Consider the following 22,437-nt stretch of genomic DNA (forward strand, 5'->3'; position numbering starts at 1 on the left):
GTGAGGGGAAAAAAAGAGAAATAGGCGCAAAAAGAGAGATTAGGAGAAAATGGAAAAAGAGCGATTTAACAGAAAGAGACAGCTTATACAGAGAGAGAGAGGAGCGAGAAGACAAAACAGTGAGAGATATATAACAAGATTAAAGAAAGAACAGTGAGTGGAGAATGAGCAAGAGAGATCTGACAGAAAGTGTAGGAGAAGAGAAGACGTTTAGATAACGAGCGCAAATGACTCTCAGAAAGATATAAGAGGCATGTGGGAGCAGAGGAACAGTCAGAATGAAAAAACGAAAGAAAACGGCAAGCGAGATACAGAGAGATGGCAGAAAGAAGTGTGCTTGACATAAAACAAAGATGAAACTGGAGAAAAAAGTGTGTGAGAGAGTCAAAGAGATAGACAGACAGACAGAGAGAAAGGGAGACACACACACACACACACACACACACACACACACACACACACACACACACACACAGAGGAAGCACATTGCATTTGAGAAGACGCTGTTGCTGGAAAATGTAGATAGACACCTCAGAGAGAAGAGAAGCACATTGAGCTGAGAGAAGAGCCAGTGTGTGAAGGAAGGGGGCCAGCCAGCACTGCTCAAGCAGCGAGGGGAGACGGAGGGAGGGGAGGGTTAAGGAGGAGGGGAGGGGAGAGAGGCAAGGCAGGACCAGTGGGAAGAGAGAAAGCGGGATAGAGATAGATAGGGAAAGAGAGTCACAGTGGTGCACAGACAAACGCGCACAGTTGCAGCATGCAGACTGGCTGCTGACGGCACTCTCCGATTGAACTCCCGTTTATCACGCGCACACGCACGCACAGGCAAGCGTACACGCGCGTATGCGCGCACACACATACACACACACAAACAACCCCAAGGAGTGTATATGAGACATGCTAAGGCTTCTGTCCATGGACACACACACACTGGCAGGGCATCAAAGCGGAGCTACAGACCCCCATGCCTGAGGAGCTATGCAGAGCAGCATGTATTTTGGTGAGTGTGTGTGTGTGTGTGTGTGTGTGTGTGTGTGTGTGTGTGTGGGTGTGTGTGTGTGCGCGCGCGCGCGCAGTGTGCAGTGATACCTGTGTGCAGGGGGGGTGTATGTGCATTGTGCAGAGCTTGTTTGCTCGTTTGTCATGCATCCAGATATCTTTTTTCTAAAAGCATGTGTATTGAAAGTGACTCAGTGTGTGTTGTGTGCTCATGCAAGACTGCTTAATTAATGGAAAACAGCATGAAGTTAGACATTCTGGGGACCCAGCCTTGTTGAATGAACCCCCCTCACCAGGTGTCTCATTCCCCCCTGCCACCAAAAATAAAACATTCTATTTTATTCGATCAAATCCCATGTGGCAGGGGTCGAAAGTCCAGGCTTCAGATTTCATTGTGGTCGTTTTATAGACTGTCCAAAGTGTTTATAGTGAAGGAATTTAAAGAGCAGTGGAGTTAGCAAATGGTCTGTCTTAAGAGCCACTTGATATTCTGTGTAGAAATCAAAGAGAGAAAAAAAGGGTCTCCTTCCATTAGTTTTATTGAGGAGAGGAGAAGGCTTAAGCTGACTTAATGCACCAGTGACTCCTCTTCAAGAGCTCCTCACATGGCTGGATCGGAGTAATAATTACACAGGGATCTGAAGTTATAAAGGAGGGGTGATTTGTTTAATGGAAGAGTTTTCTTATGTACAGTATATGCTAGGGCTTAAATTGATGTGTGAAGTTAGAGGTTGAGGCTTATAAGAGTGAGAGGGACATCCTCTTCCAATGGAGAGACTGGATGAAGTATTATTAATGAATAAGGTGTCAGTTGGAGAAATGTTTTTTCCTCAAAAGATCTACTGCCAGTGTTTGTCTGGTGTGGTGCTACAGAAAAGTGAATGTGTTAAAAATCTCTCATTTAACAGTTTGTGGGATAAATTGCTGGTGTGTATAACTGTATACATATTGTGTAGTAAAATAATCACAAGGCATGTGGATAAAGCATAACTTTGGGAATGGGCCATTTCTCCACCTGCTGACATTCACTTAGTTTATATGGAAGTGCTCTCTCATTCTCCATTGCACTGTGCATCAGTATCGGCATCATTACAGCACATATGGACTCTTGAATCTAGTGCACGGAAAAGCTGGAATATTAACAAAGGAAAAAAACATTAACAACATTGTATGATGTGAGTGATGGTGAAAAGATTTTTTACTAAAGTGCACGTGTTTTTGTTTAAAATTTGTTTTATTTGGGGTGACATCACTAACACATGTACCCCTGAGAATGTGACCTCTTTAAAATGACATACACTGAAATTGACTGAATACAACTGAAAACTTAACAAAAAACAAAATAGATCAAAAGAACTGTCCCGTGTTAAAGCAACCTAGACAGATCAAACAGGGCAGTAAAAGAACAATAACACAGCGGGACTAAACTGTCCTAAGTGCACATTGCAATCATACAAGCCATTAGTGTCTTTTGAATTTGATGCCTGCAGCAAATGTATTTGGTGTGACGGGCCTAGCGCGGTCAGAGTTTAACAGCACACTAAACATCTCTTTGGTTAACCTCAGATTACAGAGCTGAAGGGGAAATGATTGTTGGATCAAATTCAGAGATGTCTGTGTTTATTAGGGGTTACACTACAAAAAATCATGACAACAGCAAGAGCTACACTTTTCTGTCTGTGAGACCAGTGGGGTGTGGAAGAACAGGTTGTCCAGATCCAGAAGAGCTAAAAGCAGGCTATTTGTCATGCAGCCATGAGCATTGTGGACCTGAATTAAAAATAATAATAATAAATAAATAAAAATGGGAGTCTTAAAAAAGAAAATACCTGAAATGTTAATGAGAAGTGCTGTATGTGTTATAAAAAAACATTTGCACACAAATTGTTTATTCCAACTGGGGCGAATTAGTTTTGTTTGAAGGCAATAATTGATCTCATCTCATATTGAATGTCATGGAACACAATCAGTGAATTCTCCGTAAATGCAACGGGCGTACACATCTGAATCGCCATCAGCATAAGAAATGGTTTTGACATTCAGTTGAACTTGCACTTATCTAATAATTGGATTTATATTTGCCGAGTCAAATGGGGAGGTCTGGTGCGGTGCACGACTCCATTCCGCGACAACAGTTTCGCCGGCTGTGTGGAATCTTTGGACAGATCTTATCGCTTTAGCGGGGGCCAAGATCAGGACAGAGAGAGAGAGGCAGTAGTGGAGGGGAGTAACGGAAGATGATTAATTATTAACATCAGTCTCCTCCAGACATCATTTTTACTCTCCCCCTCTCTCTCAAGCCACTGCCGCAGGGGTAAAAACGCTTGAGTTCAGATGAGTGAATTTTTCAGGAAGGGCGTTAAGGGGGACATGGTGGTAAGGGCACACGCTGAATCCTGAGTGTCCATTTAAAATTGACACTCAGGATTTTGCAATGGGTGCTTCTGGGACAGTGGCGAAACGTTTCAGCTGTGGTGTGTTGGACATGGTTATTTTAGAGGTAGCAGTCTCATGATCTCATGATGATGAATTTAAGAAGACATTTTTAATGCCAATAGCTGCCTAAATGATCATAACTCAACTCTGTTGTACACCAAAATCTAAAAACCTTAGAAATGAGAAGAAAACGTGCCTTTCCAATAAATAATAATGTAAACTAGCTAAAGTGCCCCTCAGGGCAGGGCAGGTTGTGGCCTCCTGGTGGCACTATAATAGTCCAATGTGAAAAGGGTGCCATTTCTTCTTACGCCTTGGATGGCAATTAGCCCTTCACTTAGTCCCTCCCCAACCCATCCTTCTCCAATAGGCACGTTAGCAGCGAAGAAAGCTTGACCTGCATAGCAACCGTTGCTAAACTATTTGGATTGGCATTGGCTTTTTGGGATGGGATTTAGTGAAGGGCTAATTGGATGATTTGAGGCATTGTGTTTTGCAATCATCCACCTGTTGGTGGCGCTATAACAGTCTGGCTTATTAGCCAGGCTACTATAACAGGCCAATGTGAAAAGGGTGGGATATATTCCTCAGCCTAGTAGGGAAGTCGGTGAAAGATTTCACGTAAATTGCACACTGTGTTCATGATTTGAGGCTTTTTGTTCAAAACAGGCCAATGTTAGCCAATTAGGATGGAATAGGAAATATCAGACAGATCCGGCTTGCACACAAGACTATAGAGATACTGTAGTATGTAACGATTTGTGGGATTTTGGACAGGAGGAGGAGTAATATCAACAAATGTTTTTCAAATATTTGCCTCCTGATGGCAGGTCGATGGCAGGCCGTTCTGGAAAGAGGTTTATCGTCGGCATCCAGGGAGCAAAATTTGGCATCGACCGGGTTAGCGGTGCCGGAGATTAGCTGTACACACACACATACACACACACACACGCACACACACACACGCACATGCACACGCACACGCACACGCACACACACACACACACACACACACACACACACACACACACACACACACACACACACACACACACACACACACACACACACACACACACAGACGGAGTGGAAAACATACTCTCTCCCCATGCCTTCGGCCATGTGGAGACAAAAAAAGTCAGTATTATAGAAGCTGTGACTCAAAACGAGGCATTTGCACATATAGTGAACCTTTTCTAGGGCATTTGATTGATTTGACTTTTGTGATGAATGCGTTTTTTTGCATAAACAATGACAAAATTGTTGATAAAAGAGACCTGACTGAACACATGTACAGTGCACACATTACTATAGGTCTGAGCTGTACACCTGATTGATATTATTACTGCATTGCGTGCCGGTATCGAGGGGTGGGAATAGCCGATCTACAAGCTCACAACATGTCGCAATACGATGCGCTTTGAGGTTGTAGATCTGCTTACATGACATGTTGTATGACAGTGTATAAATTACACATAATTCTCAGGCTGAGCACAGTAGCACAGTATTCATTTTAATGACTATGACCCATTAACCTTTCAGTGAGAGAAATACTGACAAATTCTGTCCCCTGCACATTACAGTATATGTCAGTACCAGCTGGGAAGTTTCAAGCCCACCTGGGATGTGTGTCAAAATGTAGAAATTGGGGTTTAAAGTCAAATATTAACTTTTTTTCCAGCCACAGTCAATGTAAATATTAACATTTTCTACGAGTTGGTGAATGTGGGTACCTGTGTGTTGTGTGCTTAGAGCCTAAGCTTTCTATGACATGCAACGTCTTACAAAACGTCTGGAGACACATACAGTACAGTGCTGGGGTACGGTAGAGTTCAGGTAAGGGTTAAGCCATAGGCTCATTTTCCAAATCAAGCTTGCTGCGGATGACAGATGATCAGGCTTAAGAGAGTTGAAAGTGAAACACTAACCTGTGTTGCAGGCTGGAATCTGCCCCTTGTGTTTGGACATGTTTTGTGTCCTGCTATATTGTTCCAGTGACAACTGCTGAAATAATATGATCCTTTAATTTACCTCAAGTGCAGTAAATTGACAACTGTCTGCTGTCACCCAGGCGGATATGTTGATCTGAACCCCCATTCCAAAGCGCCAGCACTCGCCCAGCAATCTGCTGTCACCCAGGCGGATGCGTGCATGCTGTTTTAAAGAAACTGCTCATTGTAAACTTTTAAATCATGTGAAAATATGTAATATAATGGGGAAAAGTGACAAGGTGTGATAGAATGTGCCACAAGTAGGCAAACATGAAATTGTGCAAATGAAGTGTGTGAAACTGTGTGTGTGTGTGTGTGTGTGTGTGTGTGTGTGTGTGTGTGTGTGTGTGTGTGTGTGTGTGTACACACACACACACAAACGAAGAGGTTTCTTTAGAAACCAAGGTTTTGTAAGTAGAGTGAGCGAAATACTTCACTCCATCCCATAGAGTGAAGTATTTGTGAACGAATACTTAACAAAACCTTATCACGTTTCCCATTCATGAGTCGAAAATAAAAACTCTGCATGAGATTACATGGATTACATGAGATTACATGGAAAGTCACAGACTTCCATCAGTGACATCTTATTTCATCACATATTGTTTACTAAGCAATTTCCAAAATATTGAAATGTTTAGTTTTTCTTTTTGGGGTTAGGGTTTTCATTTTTTGCACTGAAAAGAAATTCATATCTCAAAAACGTCCAAGGGCACACTGTCGCTGTACAGCACACAAAAAATCCCACATTTCCTCCCTGATGATTGAGCTGGTTGTTTTGACTATACCGTACACGTTGGTGGATTTGGCTCGTCCGTGCTGAGACATACTTATAGCCTGACGTCAGGAGGGCATGTCAAAGACACTGTGCAGTTAGGATGATGTCTGCCTGGAGAAGGACATGCTCTGTTAAAGGGGAACCGGGACGTGTCTCCACATGAGAGACGGCATGTGTTCTTTTTCCAACAGATGGCAGCGCTCTGGCGGGTGAAGGCTAAAAGACAGAAGAGAGCAGGGAAGAGAGAGGGTGGATCGAATGTGGCTTGCTCCCTCTCCCTCATTTTATGACTTATGCTTTTTATTTACCCTTTACCATCGCCTCGGGACCGAAACGTGGCAAACCTTATTTTTATTTGTCTCAGGCCGGTGGTTTGACATCGCATCAACCAACCCTTTTTAGAGCAATGCTGGCCCAGACGTCCACTGTCGTTAAATGTACAGCGATAAAAAAAATCCATCCCTCTGGTTCTCATTACGGCTTCACGAAATAGCTTCTTTAATTTCTAATGTTTTGGAAGACTGCAAGGGTTTTTCTTTGCTTTCTTTTTGTTGCTTTTTTTTTGTTGCTTTTCTTGATCGCCTTGTGTTGAAATCAGTCCTGTGCTGTTTCCAATCCACAGCTTGTAAAGGGCTCTTCTGGCACAGCTCACGCACATGACAATAAAAGTGAACCATTTACTTTTGTTTTTCCTTGAGGTTTGCATCACAGACTCCTCTCACTGTTGAATCATCTTATAGGCAAGATGGTGATAAATAAAACATTAACGAGCAAGTGTATCATGTTGAAAAAAGTTATTCAGATTCTCATCACACCCAGTAGAGTGTAGGCTATATACTATACATGCAACATTCATTTCTTGGGTGTATTTCAGCAGCGTGACATATACAGACATACATGAGGGCCATTTTAGAGCAAAATGCCAAATATGAATGTACAAATGAGGGGCGCGCCTCTACAGCTAATACTCAGAAATATCAGAAAGCACTGAAATCACAGCTTACTCTCATTATACATGAGAGTAAGCAGGTCTTATTTTGATTAAGAGAGGAGATCAAATTTAGGAGCACTGAAAACCTGAACATATTGCAAGCAGGAGCTAGCCAGATGATATTTTCATGATGTGCGGGCTGTGACTCATTTTACAGTGCTGGAAGCCAATGACATCATGCTGGCAGTCATTGAATTCAGAAACTCTTTGCAACGTAGTACAATAAATGTGCAGGCATTTGTCTTGGCGACAAGTCCAAAACGTACTTAGCATTGACACGGTACCTATTAACCCGTGATACAAGTACAGCAGGACTTCATGTACGGTGAAACGGGACAACATACAGCAGAATATGTACTGTATGTCAAACAAGCTTACTGTGGTAGTGATTGCTTGTCAGATTTGCCAGTTGTCAAACAGCATATTCGTCTTCTTTGCAGGTAACACGTGTCAAAATGGCCTCATGCCTGCACTGCTGCGTCCCACACTGCCCGCCATCCAAACCTCACTGGGCATGAAGCACTTTCTCCCGTTTCCTGTGGATACAGCCTCAGCAGTCAGTCTCTTTCCAGGCTTCAGTGCGGTGAGTCCCACTGTCAGGTCATGTGACAAGGGTCGGTTCAGGCCACTGATTAAGGGTCATACTAAAGGGTCACTGATTGTGACTGATTGAGTGTGATTGACAATTTGACACAGGGATTATTTGGGGAATAATGACATGAACCGTATTGTCCCAATTCTGGGCATAATAGGCGAATATTAGTTGAAATCAGCCGATCTGCAAGCTTACATGTAAGCTTGTAGATTGGCTAGGATAATTACCTACAAACATTTATTTTTATTTTTATTATGCTTTTTTGTGTTATCAATTTTGTGCTCGTTTAGTTTGTTATTTACCTATTGTTTTTACACGTGTCATTCCAGTGTTTCACTGGATATAGAAAGACACCACTTCGTGTGGAGGATGGTGATTCACTTTTTCAAATGCATGCCATAAACTGCAGCATATGGCCGCTATAGACCTTATTGAATTTGCAAGCAGTGAGGCACTACCTTTGAAATGGAGCGCAGGCAGAGCACTCACACAATGTGCACTTACCAGGAATCATCCATACCCTGTTATAGATCTATTGATTGGATTTTAAGTAGAAAGTAATTACGTGGTAATACGTGGGCCCACATGGTCCAAATCAGCAAAGTCGTCAAAAAGAATATCATGACTCCTGGAAAACAGATAAAAGTCCAAAGAGCCTCAATATCTTGCTTATGAATTACGGGGATGGCTCAATCTAGTCTCCTGGAATCCAGGGAGCAAAAATATGGAAGACAGCTGGATGAGAGAGAAACACACACGGTTGCACAAACACATGCACGCACACATACGCACGCATGCACGCACACACAAAGACAAGTGGCGACATTACAGAGAGAGCAAGGCTCAGATAACCCATTGGAAGCCAGATTGTTTCGGCAATGAGTTTCATGAGAAAGTTCAACCTCGCTGCCTCCCGTTCCTTACCCCTCTAATCTGCATTTAACAGAGTTTTCCACTGATAATAAGTCCTGCACTTTGGGAAGCCTCCAAATCAAGGAAAGCTGATACTGGAATAACTGGATTAACGCGGAGTAATCACCTCTCTCTTGCTCGCTCTCGCCCTCTCTCAATTCTCGCTACCCTTTCTCTCTCAACCCATCTGTCTTGCTGTAGCCTACTCTCACTGCCTATCTTTCTAGAAACCTTTTCTTTCGGATTAAGTTTTCTTTTCATCGCTGGCAGAAGGTGATGTGATTGTAAAAGCCGTGAGCAGCTCTATAAAAGCTAATATGCACATTTTTATTGTTCTGGATTTTGTTTTGCCATAATGCCTACAATGTCTCTTTTGTTATGATTCTAATAAGTTTGATTTTGAGGAATACGAGCCAAGGCCCGCATTTGGCTCGAATTAACAAGAAAAAAAGAGTAGCATTCACAGCCCTTGTCTGATGCTCCAATGTGTAGTTGATTTAGGCAATTACATTGTCTAAATGTCTATTACATTGTCTAAATGACTCTTTAATGTGGCATGAAACCCTTTGTAGTTTGTTTTCCAATTCAGTTTTAAAACAACAACAGATTAAAAACATGGCAGTCTAGTAAGTAACACAACTGAAGCTATATTAAATTAATAATGTTTGTGTCCGAGCCACGGGTGTGCCAGTGTCAGTGTGCAAGTATAGACTGTAGTCAACACAGAGCTGTCAGTGCACATTGACATAACCTAATACACCCAATATTCATTGATTGTATTAGCTGCTGCTGTGTTGCTTATATCACAGTAATTACTCTTATCGTAGTCTGCCATGTTTTACCCTGTTGTAATTCTTTTGAACCTGGAAAATGCATGCATGACGGTGTCAACATGACGTGTGCGTGTTGTGCGCAATGAATTATAAATTCAGAGTTAACATGTAACGCTGAATCTGTTACCTCTGCTGGCTTGCTTGTTTTTTTTTTTTAAGTTCTGGTGAATGGTATCACACATCGGTATCACTTAAATCAGAGTGTATTAGAGTTTGCAGTTCTGTGATTATTAATAATCATGACATTATGTTTCTCCTCGCTTTCTCTGCATAATTGAGAAATGGAATTTGTGTTTGATTCCATGCTGCAGGTTGTGTTACTTTCCATCTGCTTTCATAGTGAAGGGATACCGTTCTATCAGCACAGATGAGGTCAGATATATTTATGGGCCTCCCAGGAACAATAAACTTTTATGCTTTATTTTTCACAAAATACCAAATCACCATATAGATGGTGATGACTTCACATTTGTTCCATTCATTTACAACAAGAAAGGCTCAGTGTCCTGGCAAGATATAGATTATTAGATGCCTTTTCCATCTTCATTCAAAAAACGATGTTGTATGCCTGACCACCTATGGATCCAATATGAATATGTCTTACCAGGTCACTGTAAAATCCTGTTCTGTGTTGAATAACTGACACAACCAGGATGTCCTTAGCCCAAGGGGAGTGGTAGATTATTTATGATATTCACTTGCATGCTTTTTTGTTTCCCTAAGCTGCTTTGAAGTACTGAATAGAAAATATAAATGTGCGTTAAAGTATTTTTGAGGGGCGCTACATTCAGCTATATAAAAATCAAATTCCCTTTGACAATGAATGATGAATTTACGTCATACTATGTGTCTGAGCAAATAGACATGTTATGTCATGATGATGCACGTCCGATGATAAGAGCACCCCTCACTTCATACGGGTGTGATTTTTAACAGATAACGGAGTCTATAGATGTAGGCCACTGTTTGTAGTGTCTTTGAGTCAGATGAAATTAGTAGCAAGCCAATAACACACCCTTCTTGTATCTCTTACAAGGTTAATGTGTCGGATATAATGCCAGCTAAAACATCCCTCAGCCTCATTCAGAATTTCCAAAATATGATACAAGGTTTGCTTTGTCTCACACCAGTGATGAAAGCAGCAAAATGACATAACAATCATATTGTATGTTACTAGTTTAGGGCAACAATCATGTGCTACTTTTGAACACAGCATATGTTAGGGAGCAGGACACCTCATGTGGATGGCCAGTGGGCAGGGCAAAGGAGCAAAAGTGATCTGGAACGTGACCAGGATGCAGGACAGAAGAGCAGTGCAGGTCTGAAGAACCATAGGCATACAGTATATAAAGGCTAGATGGCTCAAGCTGGAGTCTCTGACGTAGTTCACCCTGCGGCCATCTTGCTGAGGGGCTACACAGTACAGTATGTTCTATGGCAGCTCAAACTAAAATAGTCTCGCTCAAATCTTGACGGATTTACAAACGGGTTGGTTTATTACAAACGATATCAATGTGGCTATGATTCAGGACGCTTATCTGCTTAATGTTATTTTTTTATGAACGTCATATAAAAGCATATAAGTATGCGGACGGCTCTGACGTTTATAACAAACCAAACCGTTTGAAAATTGAGCAAGTTATGGTTATTTAAAAACTACATGCCCCACAAACACAATGTTATGCTGCCCCTCGGTAAGATGGCCGCCACGTAGCGACGTCGCTCCCATTGGCCAGCAGCACGGCCATCTAGCCTTTTTTATCTATGTGAAGAACAGTGCAGGTCTGGAGGTTGACCAGGAAGCAGGGGCAGAAAGGGCGGATCTGGATGACAGCCTAGATGCTGAGGACGTAGGCGAAGCAGCTCTGGAGAATGGACAGTGCAGAGCCACTCTAGAGGATGATCTGGAGTCAAGCCGTTTCTTCCTTCTTTTTTTACATTTTAAAAATAAACAAACACATCTAAGAAATTCCATGAATAAAAATAATTAAGAAATAGTGAAAATAGGCAATCAACAAGCTTTCGTGAAGTGATGCGTTGTGCACTTGCAGATCTGCTATTTTCACTAGTTTGAGTTCTAAACCTGAAACTGTTGAGATTCTGGAGGCTTGCAACATGGGGTGGGACTGCTCTGGAGGTCAGCAACGTAGTCTGAACAGCTCTGGAGGTCGGCGACATAAAACAGGACCAATATGTATCACAAGTTCACAACATATAACGCTGTAGGTCAGGAAAGGAACCTGGACTGGCACCAGAAGATTTGAGGCTGGGTGTCAGCAGGGACAGCCAACAAATCTTGGGAGTTTTGCTGATGGGTTTCAGGCAGGGTATTGGCAGGGGTGGAATCAATTGGATAACAGATATTGAGACAGCGAAAGTAAGAAAATAAAAGAAGACCCACAGTGTGGGCAGGTGGCTTTTGAGGTATAGGCTATGATGAAAGAGAATGGGGGGAAAACTGGTTTTCAGTTAAAGGGGGGGGGGGGTCTGTCTTTTACCCAGAAAATACATCTATCTCGCCTCAAGCCAACATTTGTCTTGGAAAAACAATACAAACTCTATTTCCACTCACAGAGTAATCAGGAGTGTGAGTTATCGATTCCGTGCGCTGATCTTCACGCTGGAAAATTGCTTTGTAGTCCTGCACCTGGAGTGACACATGGACCTCAGTCTGCATTCTCTCAAGCATCACATCCTAATTCAATGTCCCCCTCCCAGTAAAGTCAATACCCATAATGGAAATGTACCTTTTCTCAGAGCATTGAAAGCAACACGACTTCAACTGCCCCCCTCCCCCCTGATCGTTCTTTGTCTCTCTTTCAAATGATATTATAGCTTATGTCCCATGTGCTCTGTTTTAGAAGACAAGAGAGAAAAGCTAAAGTTCTCATGTTTCTTTGATTTACACAGATCCGTGAATGTCTAATAATGGATCCTAATAAACCGTATATTCCCAAAGGGAGAGCGCGCAAAACCGCAACAAACAGAGCAGAATGATCAAAGCCTTCCGAGAGTGCAGCGACCACCGCCGCGGTGCCAGCTGCCTCCAAGCGACTCACACCTGGCGGAGAAGAGAGAGGAGCGTGTGTACGCTGTATCTGTCTAATGCTCCATGTCACCATCCTTATCATTTAGAAGGAGCTCTGGGGCATTTTAACCCCTGAACCCCTGATGTGCAGTCCCACGATAATATTTCACTCCCTCTGGATAACTGCCAGCAGACTGCTCACTGCTCTCAGTGGAATGCAGAGATAATAGAGGAGCTGAAGAATATGTTTTATGGGGTGGTGCCAACTTCCCTGGCAAAGGAGTGCTGATAGCATCCCCCCCTGTCCTTGTTTGAGTAACTTATTGCTCATCTGCAGTTTTAACTGCAGAATTGAACCATATGCTTTGAACGGGGTGTGTGTGTGTGTGTGTGTGTGTGTGTGTGTGTGTGTGTGTGTGTGTGTGTGTGTGTGTGTGTGTGTGTGTGTGTGTGTGTGTGTGTGTGCGTGTGTGTGTGTGTGTGTGTGTGTGCGAACATTTAACATAAACAAGGAACATCAATATATCAGGCTTAGTACATTGTGCCAATTTAAAGGAGCATTCAGTGATTTGAGTGATTTGGAAAACCCCCGGTCTGCCCTGGTAACAAGATGTGCACATGCATGCACTACAGTGGGGGGACACGCAACAGGCCAACAGCACACACACCAAGGCCCGCCCCCGCTCAATCATGATTGGCGGAAGGCCCCTCTCTATCCTGATTGTATGTTTTTTGACCCCAGGGGTTAACTGGGGACAGAGAGGAACTCCTTATATGGTCAACACACTATAGTAGGGAGGATTATCATAACAAAACAAAAAAAGTGATATTTGAATTAAGTGAAATCACTGAATATACCTTTAAAGGGGACCACAGCTTAATTCAATATTTACAGATTGTACGTACATCATTACTGTATATAAGTCTTAATGTCATGAGGTTTCAGAGACAGTTTTGTCCTCAAGTATGTATTGGACAAACCCACGCACAAGGTTGTCTCCCATGACCAAACATCCTGAACTTTTTATGAATTACGAGCCATTGTCCCGAATCCTGATACCTGACCTTTTTGTGCCAAAATGCTTAAGTTTGATTAATTATTGTTTAGTCTGTAGCCTACTGTACATTAATTATTGCTGTTGTAGTTTTTTGTACATAGTAGCAGTGATGGAGTTACACCGTTTATGGAGGTTAAGAGTGTAACACGGGTGCAAGCTCTTTTTCACATTTTTCTTTTCTTTTCTTTGTGTAGATGAAGATAGTAGTAGTATAGTTGCAGATGGGAGAACAGGAAGTGTAATTTGCAGACAACCACGGAGAAGATGACAGACCGGTGTGATAAACCAACGCAATGATACAATAAATAAAATAAAACTGCAGGGTATTCAACTGGCGGCCCCTGCAGGGGGAGGGCTAATGAAAGTTACAGGTATGGTGTGTGCGATACGCCGATATATGAAGAGTGAGATTACCATAATGACAGTAATGCTTAATCATATTCCATCAAGGGCATTTAGAGAGAAATGAGACAGACTCCAGTCACTTTAAACTAGACTAGACGCACTGCAGAGGGAAGGTGTGTGTGTGTGTGTGTGTGTGTGTGTGTGTGTGTGTGTGTGTGTGTGTGTGTGTGTGTGTGTGAGTGTGTGCGTCCGCGTGCGTGCGTCCGTCCGTCCGTGTGTGCGTGTCCAGCTGGTGCTCGTTGACGATAGTTAATGTCAAAGCTATTATGTTTATGCACTGTCAATAGGTATACAGTACATCTCAATTTTGGTAGGTAGCATATGTATGTAGTATGTCTATAGACAGATATTATCCTGCTCATTACTGTGCACATATGTATTATATATACATAAATCTTTGTGTTTGAGCACAAAATGCACTTTGAGAACCCAGAAAGAAATGCATTTTGAGAACCCTGTGCGTGCGTTGCGTGCATGCTGTGCGTTTATTGCGCGCTGTGCCGCTACAGTTGTGTCCCCCAGCCTAATCTAGTTGAATACCCCTGCAGTACTGTATATAACGATAACTTACACTGTTACATGAATTGCAGACATTCTCATTATCTCCACCTGGCCATTACGGGCGGGGCAGGGATTATGTTTTTTAGTCTGTCTGTATAGTCTGTCTGTCCATCTGTCTGTCAATAAGCACCTAATCATGGGCACCATTGCAGCACCATTCATCGTGCAGCGTTTGCTATTCCCTGTAAGCCAAGGAAAAGGCTCTGCCCAAAATGTTATAAACCATGGGCTCATGGTGGGCACTATAACAGGCTGCTTCACCTACAGTATATTGGCCTATATCTCATGAACCGTAGGAAAAAGAAAATTCCCTGGATTTCTTGGTGATGATGCAACTCCCCATATTAGATGTTTCACGATTTTTGTGTTATTCTCAAACACACTATTTGGTACTACTCCTGCATTACATGATCTCTGGAATCATGTGATCAAGATGTATAAGTCAGTTTTTTCACTAAATTGGGCACCAATGCTCTCGTGCCTCATGTGACCGTCAAACAGGGTTTTAATATGCCTACAATTCAGCTTCCAGTCTGACGGACGGAGGTGGGATATTCACTTTAGACTGTTAGGTGGAAGTATTTGAAAATTGTGGGAGCCAAAGACATCCTAATGACAGTCTTTATGAATAAGAAAATGTAGTTCACGTTTTACTGTTCATAAAGAAAGTAATTAGTGACCTTGGCCACCCCCAGCTCCCCCTATATTGAATTTCACCCATTCTCATCTGGCCACCATACCCACACCCCGGGCAGGAACTACACATGTGCATTTGTAAATATGTATGAAGTTCTCCTTTTAAGACATTCAGCTATTTTGGGGGTTTTCCCATAGTCTTTCCACGTCTGCCACTGCAGGTAGAGGCATTCGTCCATCTGTCTGTACATGCATTTTGGTGTGTGTGTGTGTGTGTGTGTGTGTGTGTGTGTGTGTGTGTGTGTGTGTGTGTGTGTGTGTGCACGAGGTTTGGGCCCGTACTGTACCATGTTTCAGCACTTAACCAAACCCAGCTGGGAGTATGAGAGCTAGCAGTTTGCACCTGCAACACCATTGTTCCCATAATGAAAAGCACAGGGTCCCAGAGGGAAAATTTAGCTGTGTCTTTTTTGCACAGAGAAAAGGTTGATCTCGGGATTTACGAGAGTGTCAGACTCTCAAAACTACATCATGGTTTAGATGGCCGCCCTGGGGCCCTCACTGCAGCGTGTCTTTGGTGCGAGGTCTTTGGACCCTCCCCTCTCTCTGCAGTGATACATTCACTCTGCAGAGCCTGTAAAGCTTAATGATATGTATTTTCTCTCTCATGAGCTGTGTATACATTTTTATCCATTTGCCCTCGTAAAAGTGTCTTATATGCATGCTCAGAAGACCCTAAACAACAACCCAGGACTTATGGTACACAGTTAAATCCTCAGCGTTAATTTGACAGTGCGGGAATGTAAAAATGGCCCTGAGTGGACAATTTTACACTCAAAAAGTTAAATTGACACTGAACATTTTACTGTGTAATAATTAATCATGTAAAGCACTCGTAACGCGTCTGTGGTTAAAGTACATTTTTAAAAAGCAGGTCTGTGACTAAGAGGTCAGTGGTCTGAATCCCCAGGCAGCTCGGGAAATATGAGGAAAATCTGTGCAGTTGGCGTGAATGAGAAAAACGTTGTGCCCCCCCCCCCCCCCACAAGTGAATTGTCTATGATAGATTTGTTGTTGAAATAGGGCACAGCTGAAGACGTTCATGGATGGTTGGCTGTCCTTATATTAAACGCATTAGGAGGTGCATGAATTACAGTATCTACACAGTAGAATTTGTCAGTTAATTTAATAACTTAAGAAATATGTAAATTAACCCTGCGAGTGCAAAACAATTGGTTAAATAACTACTCAGGATTTTGTTGTGTGTGTGATGTAAGTGTAAGTGCCTTAATTCCTTCATTAAAGCTACAATCCATAGCTTTTATGCCCTACACGGGATTCAAATGAATTTGAATTTGATATTCATGAGGTACCACTTGCCCACCAGTAGTGATCCAATCCTATACCACAGCATTTTAACTTCTCAATAGAAGAGCAGTTAGACAAACTACAGCCACCGCTGTTTTGTTATTAATGTTACACTGTATATTCACAAAATCTTTTATGTTTTCAGGCGGTTTTATGCATTTGTCTGTTCAGGTGTATTGATCTTCTAGGCTAGGGAATCCAATAGGTGGTCATGGTCCTCTTGTCTCTCTCTCATTACCGTCATATCAGGAATTATAGGAAGATAAATCATGTAATCTCAGTTTTCATCGAACCTCGTCATGAGTGAGGCAGTCCCCCTCTTTTCTGTGGGTGAATCTGGAGAGCTCTTTGATAGAATGATGGATTAGAGAGAATGCCCTGTTAGGGAATTTTGCAAAGATGCTATTGAGCGGCAGCCACTTGAGCTTCAGCTCGCTGACGGATAGTGATTTATATGCGAAAACACTTTTCAGTGTACTGACATTATACTGTTCCAAGCCTTGTTATGACATAATGCATTCCAAAGTGCTGTAGATGGATCCACTTAAACGCCAAACTCACCAAATGCATTCACGCTTTGTGCATATGCACTTCATCAAACTGAATACATTCTAGATCCAAACCATCCATATCATCTATATTCTGTATCCATTTCAGGCTTGTGTTTCATTTTAAATAGCCTACACATGGTAATATTAGGTCCAAAACCAGTGCTGTAAAGCAGATGACTTTTGGCCAGTCAGGAAACTGCAATAATGCCACAGGCCAGAATAGCTCTGGAAGGGCCAGGTACACTGAGCTGTTACATTTCTTTCATCTCAGCAGGGCTGGCGGCAGAGAGCGCTGCCGCTGGGAAGCATGCTGTTCAATATTTATTGCTAATTTATTCATCCATTTATATGCTATAATCTGTATACAGCATTTTCTTTTATTTGGCTGCCTGGCTGCAACACACAAACACAGCAACAGCTTTCAAAGAACAATGAGAAAATATAGTGACTGAAATAATACCTGAAAAGCAATGGGTAATAGAGACCCTGTGGCTGTGCCGTTTGTAAATTACCTAAGAGAGACCCTTACGAGTGTGTGGAATGAGCTTCTAAATTATCTTTCTTGCTTTGATCTCCTAACACCCATCTCTTCTTCCCTTTATTTGTTTTCTTGGAAGAATAACACAAAAATTAATTTTATACACCTTTCCTTTTTTACTTTAAAACTGTGGTGTGACAATAAAGATGATTCTGACTCTGATTCTGAATTTCTGCCAGAGGGAGACAAGAGTAGAGGGTAAAAGGGTGTGAAGCAGAGAGACCCTCATGGACTTCTGTACACAACAACGGCAGCGGACTTACATGCTCCTACGTACAATATATCACCTCAGGCAGTTGAGGAAGTTCAATGTCTCTGAGAAGGTTGTGAAATCCCTCTACTCTGCTACCACCCAGAGCATCCTGTCTGTCTGGTATGGGACTAGCTCTTCCCAGGGTCTGCAAGCCCTGAGGAAGGTGATACAGTCAGCCGTGGTTGGCCATTGCATACTCCTACGAACTGGGGTGGCACCTGTCAGCAGGGAGTATTGGGTGGGAGGAGTAGGAAGAAGGCTCTAATACTCTATGTCCTCCCAGTGAGGGCTCCTCACTGGATACAACAGCAGTGACAACACAGACATGTGTGTGCGAGGAATCAATTGGCACAATGAAAAAAAGAATAACAGCTTTTATTGAGTAGAATATTATTAATGCAACTATTATAGCATTGTTGCCATATGGCATGCATTACAGTATACCGGTAATAATTTATCTCCCTGCTTTGTTTGATGTATCGTTTTAAAAGTGCCTAACCTGGAGAAGAGCCCTTTTTAAGTAAGTGTGAGGTACATACTATTATTTTGGAACTCTCAGCCTGGAGTAAGGAGATAAACAAGTAGCATTGAGTGGAAACAGACATTTCCAAAATGGCTTTTAGAGAGATTCTTAACATTTGAAGAGGTTCAAATAGGTCTTTAGTAACTCATATAGTCATTAGAATATGAAATGGAATAAAAAATGAATGGAGATCTCATGAATTTCACTCAAAGCACAACCAACGTGATTTTCCTATTCAGTGAAGCACTGAACAATGGAATATATTTTCTCACTCTCCTCCTTATCTCTCTCTCCCTCTCTCCCTCTCTCTCGACTCTCACCCTCTGAGTAATTACACCCATTATGCGGCACATAATTGCATGCTTTTGAATCTAATTTCCAAATCCATACAGCATCAACTATTCAGTAGAACCGCAGATATTACAGTCAGGCCATTGTAGCGTTACATTGCACCTGTTCCTGTCCAATGACAATAGTCAACAGTTATGAAATTCCAGTTTAGTAGGAGGGTTATTTTCTCTGTGTCACTGTCACTACATTTCTTTAGTCACACCTTTTCCCAAATCAGCTTATTTCCTATCAAGTCTCCTGCCTCCCATGTGGGTTTTTAATGAACACCTGAGGAGCCTTTTGCTTCTCATTATGAGCCAGTAAGAGGAGCTCTCTATGATTTGACTTGCTAATTTCTTTTGTTGTTCATGTGCTAACAATCTAACGGTGGCGACGGAGGCTGATGATAACTAAGTGACTGGGTCGGCTGGCGCTGGTAATTGGGAGACACATAGGAGGAGGGATTACTTTTGACAGGTCATTCATTCCACTTTAGTTAATGGTAAGCAAGGCTGGCGGCCATGAATGGAACATTCAGACCTTGCCACTGGAGCCTTCCCATGTCCAGACAGTCATTTTCTTGCTCCATTTTTCTCTTATTCCCTCTCTCTGCAACGCTCTTTTAATACTCTCACACCCAAGCACATAACGGATTCCAAACGGCTGGCAGTGTGTATTGTGGATACAGGTTATAAATAGAATATGCTACCATTCACATGTCATATATCAAATGGTGTCCGAACATGGCATGCAATATATCATGTAGCAATATTGTGTATGTATTATCCAGTGGCCAGACACACTCTTACATATCAACTCTCTACTCCCTACTTTGATTGAATGCTACTCAGTCTGGGTTATAGGCTAACTCATATTGCATGTTATATTGTATTGTACTGTTAACATAATAAATGCAAAAGAAATGGACACTCATTTATCACTGAGGATTGCGTCAGTAATGGTACACTATAAGGTGTAACTGTATGGTAAATGGACTGCATTTAGAACTTTTTATAGTTCACTCAAATGCTTTACTAGTATTTACATAATAATAATATAATACACCACAACATCGGAACACCATTACACATTAAGTGCCAGCTGGTGCATTATAAAAATAAAATAAAAGAGGTACAGACTCAGTGAATACAGCCTTGCAATAGAGAAAGGCTGCCAAGGGAAGACAGACTATATGCACCCACTGCACACAAAATGTGGTTGGAAACAGAGCTACACAGTCTACCTGCCCACTATACCAAGACACCAGCGACACAGCTGACCAGCCAGGCCAGCTCTTGATTTATTTTAATAAAATAACATACCCTACCTGAGCCTTATCATGCACAGGTGACATATGGCCTGGTAAAATAAACGACCACAGTGCCCACACTGTGTTTTTCCTCTCCTTATCAATCCTCAAACCACGGTTTCCCGTCACTGTCTTGTACTGTCACTTCACTATCTACCCGTGCCCAGTCACAACAGGCCCACGGCTGCTACACTGAACTTTGAGACGGACAGACCTGTAAGCTGTCAGATAGCATCCGTTAAATGGCCTGGTTATTCTCTCTCTGCCGCGGCTGCCGTAAAGCTATGTCTCCACCGCCGTCTGACAGAAGCAAATCAGTATAAATCAAACAGCAGCCAGACAAATGAAAGGCGCCAAGCACCTTCAGTCAGATGAAGGGAATCGTCAAAACCTACTCTGTATGCCTTTGCAGGATTTTTAAATGTCTCTGTGTGACTTTGCATGAAGATACAGTACTGCTGTCAGCCGTAAGCTTTGTGTGTGTGTGTGTGTGTGTGTGTGTGTGTGTGTGTGTGTGTGTGTGTGTGTGTGTGTGTGTGTGCGTGCGTGCACGTATGTGTGTGTGTGTGTACATGAACATTTGTGTTACAATGTGTTCGTAGCAGGCGTGGCACATGTGGAGTATCTAGCACAGCGGGGTGGTGATGGGGAATAATGTACCCGTGGCACTGAAGCTGTGGCTGTGCACTGCAGAAAAGACTTAATACTGTACTGTACTGTACCGCTTTCAGTGCCTTGAGGGAATGAAATGCTATGATTTCTTCAAAAGCTGCATGGAAAGATGATACAGTAGATGAAAATAGATACAGTACACGTAGTCATACTGCTTTGGCATTATTGGTAATTGAAACTTCCTGCCAAGAAAAACAGTGTAATAGATCCCATCCCAAGAGCGTTTTCATTTTCATTATTCATTTGAATTTATTCCTTGATTAGTTATATTTCCATGAATGATAATGGAATAATAATGGAATGTATTTTTTCTCGTTTTTTTCCCCCCAATACATAATTTCATGTGGTGTCATCTTTACATTCTACTGTACATTCATTTCAAAGCAAGAATCTCTGTGCTGGACTCAGAGATTCCATGTTTCAACCCGAGTACATGTTTCAAGTAAGAGGTCATCCGCAATTTCTCTTTTCTTTTTTTTTTCTCTTTGCACGGCCCAGATGTTTTTAACTGGTGTTGTCTTTCCAGAACCCCGGCCCTGGTTTCCCAGCAGGCTGAACTGTGTCCGTGTCTGTACTGTAGTGTTTCCTCTGCCAGGGCACCATGCCAGCCCCATGTGTCATCTTCTACTGACTCCCAAAAATCTGAGATTTATAGAGATTTATAATGGGAGGCAGTTACATAAGATCCTCTTTTTCTTCCAGTGTAGCATGAAAGCATGGCTAGTGTGTCTGAACAGGTAGCGTGTACTGAGGTGCCGGTGGTATAGACTGTGTAGAATGATGATTTATCGAATATGATTAGATCTATCCTTTAAAGAAGCCCAGTTACTGTAGTTCCTGGTTTCATACATCATTCCCTCTAGAGCTGCAACTAGCTATTATTTCCTTAGTGAGTATTCTGTCAATTACTGTTCAATTAATCAAATAATCAAAAAGTAATAATAATTTAGCTGTTGTGACCCTGAAAAGCTGTCATCTATTAAGGTGGTGATTGGTCATTGAGTTAAATTACTCAGGAAGCAAAAAGCAGCGAGTTCAGAGAACAGGATGACAGCAAGGCGGTATTACATGGCATGTTGAACCATGTTCTGACATTTATTAGGCAGATAAAGAATATACAGTACAATACAGTGAGTCATGTCTCACATAATGCTGCCCTGTAAGCAAGACAAGGTACAGTAGGAACAGAAACAGACAGATGTGGTAGAAACTATTCTGGCCTGGGCAAATATACTGTACAGTTATGTGATATAGAGAAGTATATATGCGAACACATTATTTATATGATTAGTGATTAGACAACTTAAGAGTGATTAAGTATAGTTATAACACTTAACACGGGAACATTTCATTTGGGATTAGGTGTTAAACAACATATGTACTGTACTGTAACTGGAGAAAGAGCAGCATGCAGGTCTAACATAACCAATGCATGACTGATATGGCGTAACCCCTTGGTTTAAACTTGCTCCTTAGTTGGGTTAATTGAGTCCTCATGTGTTGGACATGATGTGGATAAAATCTAACATTGTCGTGGTGTGGTCACGGTGGCGTTTGCTCAAGAGGTAGAGACGTTGCCTTGGGAATCAGAATAAGGTTCTAGTTTTAGTTAAATGTGTGGGTGAATGACTGAATGTACACCGTAAAGGTCTTTCGAAAAAGTCTCTGTG

At 42.1% G+C, this 22,437-nt stretch overlaps 1 protein-coding gene across 3 annotated transcripts in view; it reads left to right on the top strand.

Annotated features, from left to right (window-relative positions):
* Positions 1 to 714: 714 nt before the first annotated feature.
* Positions 715 to 22,437, top strand: part of znf385d (zinc finger protein 385D) — a 51,051-nt gene continuing 29,328 nt past the window's right edge. For 2 of the 3 annotated variants that reach the window (XM_080767723.1, XM_080767724.1), the window contains exons 1-2: positions 715 to 1,000; positions 7,636 to 7,778. In XM_080767723.1, coding sequence (XP_080623849.1) covers positions 979 to 1,000; positions 7,636 to 7,778 — 165 coding nt within the window. In that variant the 5' untranslated portion in view covers positions 715 to 978. The remainder of the gene's footprint in view (positions 1,001 to 7,635; positions 7,779 to 22,437) is intronic. The other variant, XM_080767725.1, reaches the window with a different exon arrangement.

The sequence above is a fragment of the Protomyctophum bolini genome (assembly GCF_963924005.1).
Source record: "Protomyctophum bolini genome assembly, chromosome: 7".
NCBI lineage: Eukaryota > Metazoa > Chordata > Actinopteri > Myctophiformes > Myctophidae > Protomyctophum > Protomyctophum bolini.